This window comes from Anopheles arabiensis, chromosome X, assembly GCF_016920715.1.
Source record: "Anopheles arabiensis isolate DONGOLA chromosome X, AaraD3, whole genome shotgun sequence".
Lineage (NCBI taxonomy): Eukaryota > Metazoa > Arthropoda > Insecta > Diptera > Culicidae > Anopheles > Anopheles arabiensis.
The window spans coordinates 19,663,328-19,671,201 of record NC_053519.1 but is presented as its reverse complement, the minus strand read 5'-3'; the positions used below and the strand labels follow the sequence as shown (position 1 = coordinate 19,671,201).

The 7,874-nt window shown below is 44.7% G+C and overlaps 1 protein-coding gene across 1 annotated transcript; it reads left to right on the top strand.

Moving 5' to 3' along the window:
• Window positions 1–2,078: 2,078 nt before the first annotated feature.
• On the top strand, window positions 2,079–7,657 carry LOC120906460 (protein mab-21). The gene is made up of 2 exons (XM_040318165.1): window positions 2,079–3,403; window positions 4,455–7,657. The coding sequence occupies exons 1-2, from the start codon at window positions 2,656–2,658 to the stop codon at window positions 4,802–4,804; spliced, it is 1,098 nt and encodes a 365-aa protein (XP_040174099.1). The 5' UTR covers window positions 2,079–2,655; the 3' UTR covers window positions 4,805–7,657.
• Window positions 7,658–7,874: the final 217 nt, after the last annotated feature.

The following is a 7,874-nucleotide window of genomic DNA, read 5'->3' as shown; positions in this document are numbered from 1 at the left end:
GGGGCTACCCAACATCTTGCAATGTTTGATTTTATTACGAACCCACCACGGAGATGGTTAATAATATCGATCATGTGAACTGTAACACATTCGCAGATAGGGCGCTGGATGGCGCAATTCCTGTGCGCAGAGAATAATCTTTGGGAGTAGTTTTTTGTTGCATTTCTTAAACAGCCGAACCGACCAACTCGTTCATCACCTCTCGTGTAATCCAGGGATGAGCAATGGAAAACTTTTACGATTTGATCTAGCTGACTATGAAATGAGTAAAAATGAACAACGCGGCTAACTTTTCCGAGAACGAACGAAATGATCGATATTACGGAATGTCTCACAATCTCCCACCATGAGACCAAAATTAGACCAACTCAGCACACACAGCAAGGAAATCCGTCGTAAATTCTTTCCGAAAGGCAATTCCGTATCCAGAATATGTTGCATGCAATACATTATTTGCCCAATTTTTACGACCCTTTTGCCAGATGCTAGCTGGCCTAAACTCGTAGAGGTGTATATATAAAACGGTTTTATGGATACGTCTTTTGTCAGCGTCAGTCATCTTGTACGATCATAATTCCGGGCCGAAATTGACCAGAGGTGAGGTGATCTTAATTGAGGATGGCAATTATGATATAGTTTAATTTTGGGCCCGATTGTGTGTTAACCACATGATTCGTTGGCAATCGGTGTGTTCTGTCTCAGTTAACAAGTTTACCATTTGTAAAGAAATCCAAGAAACCCAACATGGCAGACATTTCTGTGGAGTAAAACACGCCACATCAATAAATTCTTATCGTTTCTACCAATGAAAAAAGACACACACATACACACACGCAATAATAATACAGCAATCAAGCAGGCTATAAATGTTATATGCTCTGTGTGTTAAAAAGGGGATGTGTGGGACGTTCTGAAATTGTTTCATCGTTTGCTTCCGGAAGAGGGGACATATTTCGGACACCGGCAACCAAGGGTAGTAAAAATGTAGCCATAATTTCTTTGCCTAATGTAGCATATAAAGTAGGATTTAGTGGTTCTCTGCAGCGTATTATGGGGCTTAGAAATAGAAATAGGATGAACATAAAGAATCGGCAAGAAATAGCAGGACCATAACAATCCTCAACAAGCAGTAGCATCGAACATATGAAAGCGCACGCGCGTCTTTCAGCCGTTCAATATCGCTCCACTGTTCCACCCAAAACTCGTGCGAGGTGTACAAGAAAGACGCCAAGCCTCAACCGGAGCCGCCCGTGTGTTGGTCTGGAAGACATGTGGGTAGAGGTATCCCAAGCAGACGGAGCAATAACAACAACAAAACATACAAAATCGTCATCATCAACACTTTATTCAAGTTTTATCTCGCCCTCTTTAACATCTCCTTAAAGTTCGCTACCGTTTCTGGCTTCCTGTCGGCGCGGTACACACATCCCTGCATCAACCTCTCGCGTCCGCAATACGTTAGCCATAGTTTATAAAGCGGGGAATGGGATGATGTCTTTTTCTCTATACTGTGTATACTCTGTGTCATTTCGCCAGACTTGCTTCAGCCTCCGGCATCCATTTTCCAAACGCATTCTCTGGAGAAGGGAGTACTAATAGACGAGGAATAGGGGAAATCGAAAGCAGAGAGTTCATTTTTGAGCAAATTCGCAAGGCCTTGTGCTCATAGCCTATTGTTGGTGTAAAGCCACTACAGTCATTGCCACTTGTTATACAGAAATCGCCAACTGTCGTATCCACAGCGTACCTAAGCCACTCCGGCAAAGTAAACACAATACAGCGCTGCGATGGTGATGAAACGTATCGGTCTCTGTATGGGTACTTCATCTCTTCCCCCTTGTGTTGGACTTGGCTTTAATCATGAGTTCATTTTCGAGATGGTGATAAGTGGGCGTGGTTTGTCAAACAACGTGGAATGAACACCGTTGTATATCCTTACCGCATTGCAATCAATGCTCAGAACACATACAAACACATACACACACACAAACATATACACGAAAAAAACGAGTGCAGGGCAGGTTTCCAACGAATCGTAGAGTCGCGTTTCCCGGCCGTAAACGCAACCTTCGCGGCGACAAGCACGACCGTCGTCAGTATCGTCTGAGTGGTTGCCGGGTACGCACAAGGGTAGTCGAATTTACCGTCGGTATTCTCGGTCATCGCCGCTGTGCGTGCTGGGATCGTGCTGTGTTGATATGTGCCGACACCGTTTGCGGACATAACAGTTTGGTGTGTTGTAGGCTTTTTGTTGATCTGGGTAGGCGTCCCAACGTGGCGGGTGGGAAGTGTCCAAAAGTGCGAGGTGGTGAGTGTTAAAGAATCGCCTGTCGAAAAGGCAACATTCAGTTCAGAGAGCTCGAGCGCGAGCTCGCTGATTGCGACTGTCCCGGCTAGTGTCAGTGCGCTAAACCAGTGCGTTTTAAACATCAAAAAAAGGTGTCAAGCCTGCTGTTGTGTAGTGTGTACAATTTCAAATAAACCGCCTTCAATCAAGCCCATCAACCAAACGGTATTCACCACAGTATCCATGTGCCGGTTCCTGTTCCGCGCGCGTCACACCATCCACTGAAGGTGTTTCGGGAGGTGATAATTAATCGCGATCATTGGTCTGTACACTGAGTCTGAGTGTAGAATAAAACCGCGACCGTGAAAATGCTCGTTCCACCAGAAATGATCGCGGTGCAGTCGAAACTGATCTACCAGATGAACAAGTACTGCGCGGACCGGGTGCAAGCCCGCAAAGCCCAGATTCACAAAACTATCCAGGAGGTCTGCCGTGTGGTGCAGGACGTACTAAAGGAGGTCGAGGTGCAGGAGCCGCGCTTCATCTCGTCGCTGAACGACTACAATGGCCGATATGACGGACTAGAGGTGGTGTCGCCGACGGAGTTCGAAATTATTATCTACCTCAATCAAATGGGCGTCCTCAACTTTGTGGACGACGGTACGCTGCCTGGGTGTGCGGTGCTGAAGCTTAGCGACGGTCGCAAACGCTCCATGTCGTTGTGGGTCGAGTTTATTACTGCTTCCGGGTATTTGTCCGCCCGAAAGATCCGGTCCCGCTTTCAGACACTAGTCGCGCAGGCCTGTGATAAGTGTTCGTACCGCGACTCGGTGAAGATGATTGCCGACACGACGGAGGTAAAACTGCGCATCCGCGAGCGTATTATCGTGCAGATCACGCCCGCCTTCAAGTGTGCAGGATTGTGGCCCCGGTCCGCGTCACACTGGCCCTTGCCCCAGATACCATGGCCTCATCCGAACATCGTATCAGAGGTGAAAACGGAAGGGTTCGACATGCTGTCAAAGGAGTGCATCGCGCTGCAAGGCAAAAACTCGGCGATGGAGGGTGATGCTTGGGTGCTAAGCTTTACCGAGGCCGAAAACAAACTGCTCCAAGGTATGTCTTACTATCATACTTTATCTCCCAACCGAAACAAGAAATAAGCAACAGTCCCGTATGTGTGATCACCACCGCACATGTCTTAAGCAGCGCTCTGGAAAACCATGATTTATTAAAATAAATGTAGAACATTAATTGCTAGAGCTACTATTTCCAACACTATTCCCAGAACCGTAAAAATCATCCGCTCAGAAGTAATGTGTGTTGATATCGACATAAAGCAGAGTAGGTCGGAGCAAATGCTTCCGTCGTTACGTGAGGCTACCGATCGTTTCCCGCACATTAAGATAACTAGGCCCAGATAGGCGACGCATTTAGCCGTCGCGCATCCCAAACGGCAAAACGTGCCTTTTAAGATAGCACAGGGATCACAGGGCGTTTTAGAAGATTGTTAGAAAATGGAGCCCTGGAAAGATTCATTGGCACCAGAAGTGAGACAGAACGAACATAGTCGGACCGGTGGTACGGTCACTTCCAATTAATTGGTACCTATTAACTCCAAACATCTGCTCGTTGGTGTGAGAGATGTGCGAGAGTTTCCCTGTGCAGGTGAACTTGATTTGTATCGTTAAATAAAAGTTTTCATTTCATGTTACTTTATCGATGCCGTGAGACAATCGTCAACTCACCCAACTTAACAACATACCCGTCATGAGCTCAATTCGAGTAAGGGACGGTTGCCCCCCTATAGTAGGTCTACCCTGCTATGGGTAATTTTTAATTAAATGACAGCCAACCACGTTATTGCTAAATGTAGGTCTAGATCAACTACGACTGACATGTCAAATAAGAAGAAAAAGACTGTTTTCATTTACAACAAATGAGATACTTCATTTAAATCGCCCGCAGATAGACATATAGATGCATCGCTATGTATTTGTAATTTATGTTATGCTTGAATACTCTTTAGTTACTGTGAGAAAACTTAGTGAAGATGCCTACTTCCCAGAACAATTTAATCAAACATTTGAAACCCAGCAACAGAAACAAATCCAATCCTAACGTTCCCGGCGTCACTAACTTCCGCTTAATCCCGTATTTCCCACAGGTGGCTGTCGGAGGCGGTGCCTCAGCATTCTGAAGACGCTGCGCGACCGGCACCTCGATCTGCCCGGCAACCCAGTCACATCGTACGTGATGAAGACACTGCTACTGTACGAGTGCGAAAAACATCCGCGCGAGATGGAGTGGGACGAGAACTGTATGGGCGACCGGATCAACGGGATCTTTCTGCAGCTCATCTCCTGCCTGCAGTGTCGCCGATGTCCTCATTACTTCCTGCCAAACATGGACCTTTTCAAGGGCAAGTCACCCGGTGCGCTCGAAAACGCCTCCAAGCAGGTCTGGCGGTTGACACGAATCATGCTCACCAACTCACGCTGCCTCGAGGAGCTGTAAAGAAGCCGCTACGAGGGCGTTGCACATCGTAAATACAACATCGTAGGCTAAGACCGAACGTTCTCTAGAACATAAGGGGGGTGGGGACGAGTATTTACTCGCAAGATCTGGAGAGAGGGTTTATCAAGCAGGTAAACGCGCCTCACCTGCCCAGAGGGCATTAATTGTGGGGCAAGCAAGCACTATTCTAACTCTAGCGAGGTACTAAATTATTATGCACGTACACTGTATACACCATTTAAGCTAGCTTTCGTCGGTAACTTATGTCATAACAAATTGTTTTTTTTTTTTAAATATTAATTAGAAAAGCTATTCATCGGACTGGAGAATGGCTCGGCATTATGGACACGGTGCATATTAGGACAATTTTGTTTGTTTGTTTTGCCTTCTAAACTCCTTTGCTGAAAAAAAACAGTCAGCTCGATTCGAGATCTGTCTGAAGCTATACAAGGGGATTGTGCTGTTTCAAAAGTCTCCGCCCTCTAGTCTATCCACGTAATTGTTAAACACTTCGTGCTCAATCAAATCGTTTACTAATATTGCCGAATTACACGTTGTGTTCGGGCGAGGGATTTTTCTTCATCTCATGGCTTACGTTCCTTTTGCAAACTTCCCATCTCCATCCAGACAACCAGAGCGAAGAAAGCTGGACGTCCCTTGACAACGGAGTTGCAACGCACTCTAGTATAACGACGAAACTAAGGGTCTGCATGGATGCAAAACAGCAGTAACGAAAAAAGGCAACAATCACGAATATCAAAATGTACTAGTTGAAGTAAGTGAAAGTGGGGGTCTCAACATAGAGCAAATACCCGTAAACTGTATAAGAAACGGGGTGGGCAATTTGGCAGGGACCGGACACGGACAAAGTTTGTGAAATTCACAATCGTGCTAGAAGAAGATACTGAAAAGTAGACAACCAAGTAAACAATTAAAAAATTTAAAACAAATAAAAAATGGTTCAAGAAGAGAACGAGATAGTACATTGCTTTTTTTATTAGCAGAAAAACAAGTATCAAAAGACTGGAAAGGAAAATATATTATGAAGAGATTCAGGATAACATTTATTTATTTTACAGGTACCGAGGTGTTTGGGTTAAAAGATTGCGAATAAGCCTCCAACAACAACTCACTGACAAAAGACTATATTGTGCAGCCGCATTATTAAAGCGCTGAAGAAATTGCGAGATAACCTAAGAATACCATTCGAAGTGCTGGATAAAAAGATTCTGTACAAGTGAGAAGTGCTGCAATCTATTGCCCCCTACCCCCACCCCTCAACCCACCCCCTCTAGTGTTACCTTCTTCTTCTACTTTGGTACAATAACCGTTATCGGAGAAGGCCTGCCTGTCAGTGACTTATTGATTATCCATATCATGATAGTCAGTCCTACGTATGGGGGCACGATCCATTCGGGGCTTGAACCCATGACAGGTTTGAAGTCTAGTGTTACCATCCTTGAACAAAGCAACACTCAGTGAACAGCCATCAGCGTCAAAATTCTCTAAAACAAACATGCCCCAAATGGGTTTCCCGCGCCTCTCAATCCCCATACGATAATTATCCGTTCGGACTGGTTCGAATAATCATTTTACACAAATGTTTTGTTTGTAAAACATTTACCCATCATTTTGGTGAATGCTCTTGTTTTTTTTTTTTTGCTGCTTCTGCTGTCTTGCACATTTATTTTCTTCGGTCGTGCTTCTTTCACTTTTTTCATTCGTTTTACTGTCACCACACGCTTATCGAAACGGTTAAACTTGCCGCTTATCGGTGGTGTCTCGAAGCAAAGGTGTACACGGAGCCACGGAGCACGCTCCTATGTGTGTGCATGCACCGTCCATACACCCGACAGGTACGCTATTAAACCGACTGCAATATTATAATCGGACGGGCTAATAACCGTCGCACGGGCGAGAGAAGACGACTTTCGAGCTTCCCGACGTGCGGCAATAAATGCTGACAGCTTCAACGGCCGTACAAACCAATTTACGATTATTGGGCTAATAACTTTTGCAGTTGCTTTTTTTTTTGGATGCCTCTCTCTTTCTCTCCGCCTCTATCCTTCGTTTTCTCTTTATCTTTCTATTCTTTCTATCTCTATTCTTCGCGTGTTTCTAGAGGAGTGTTAGGGCAGTGCCGTTTGCTAACTCAACAACAACAAGTGTAAATATGTGGATGAAATGAGGCTGGGGAAGGGAGGCTTTCAGAGAAATGCACACAGCAGGGTGCATACGTGTGCGCCTATTCGGAGTGGTCCGATTAAAATTCGATATTTTACAACAACGAAAAAAAGCGAGTGAAAGGTTGTCCTCAGCCTCAGATTAGTGTGTCTGAGTATCATTTGTGTCGCGAACACACACACAAAATTGCTATCGTCCGCCTAATAAAACGCTTTAATCGGAAAGCGAACAATGTTAACACGCTCTTTCGAACCTCTACTCGTCCGCGTGTGGCACATGGTGTGCGGTTTTGTGGATTGGTCTCGGAAGGAACGTCCTTTTCAAAAATAACAATATCAAAATCAATACACACACAAGGATGAAAGGAAATTTGGCTGGAAATAAATGAGACCCAGATAGAGAGAGTGAGCCAAAGAGAGGAGAGGAGGGAGGGGGAGAATAAGAGAATAAGGACCCATCAATGTCAGCGGGCTGCCATTATTCGACGCGAAGTTCATTTTAAATCAGCAAACTGCAATTTGATATGGCAGGTAAAGGATGTTTGTACTGTACCACCGAGGATATGGCTCCTAATCAGCACCGTAGCAGTGTTGGTGGTGATCCATATCTAGGAAAAAAGGTAAGAAAAAATATAATGGAAGGAAAACATAAAAGCGCTCCAGCTCTCAACTTTTTGTTTTGTTCTAATTTGTGCGCAATGTGTGTTTTGTTGAGAACGACAAATTTTCCAACCCTTCTTTTTATTGCTGCCCGGCCTAGTAGCTAGAAACGACAAGCCAAAAACAGAAAAACTGTGCGCTTCATAAACAACAAATACATCGATTGAAAAAAAAAAATAAATAAATATAACTCATCGAATATAACTCACAAAAGAAGTGAAATCTGA

Coding starts and splice junctions, on each gene's coding strand:
- LOC120906460 (XM_040318165.1), top strand. CDS start 2,656: ATGCTCGTTCCACCAGAAATGATCGCGGTGCAGTCGAAACTGATCTAC. Junction 3,404..4,454: donor CGAAAACAAACTGCTCCAAG/GTATGTCTTACT, acceptor TATTTCCCACAG/GTGGCTGTCGGAGGCGGTGC.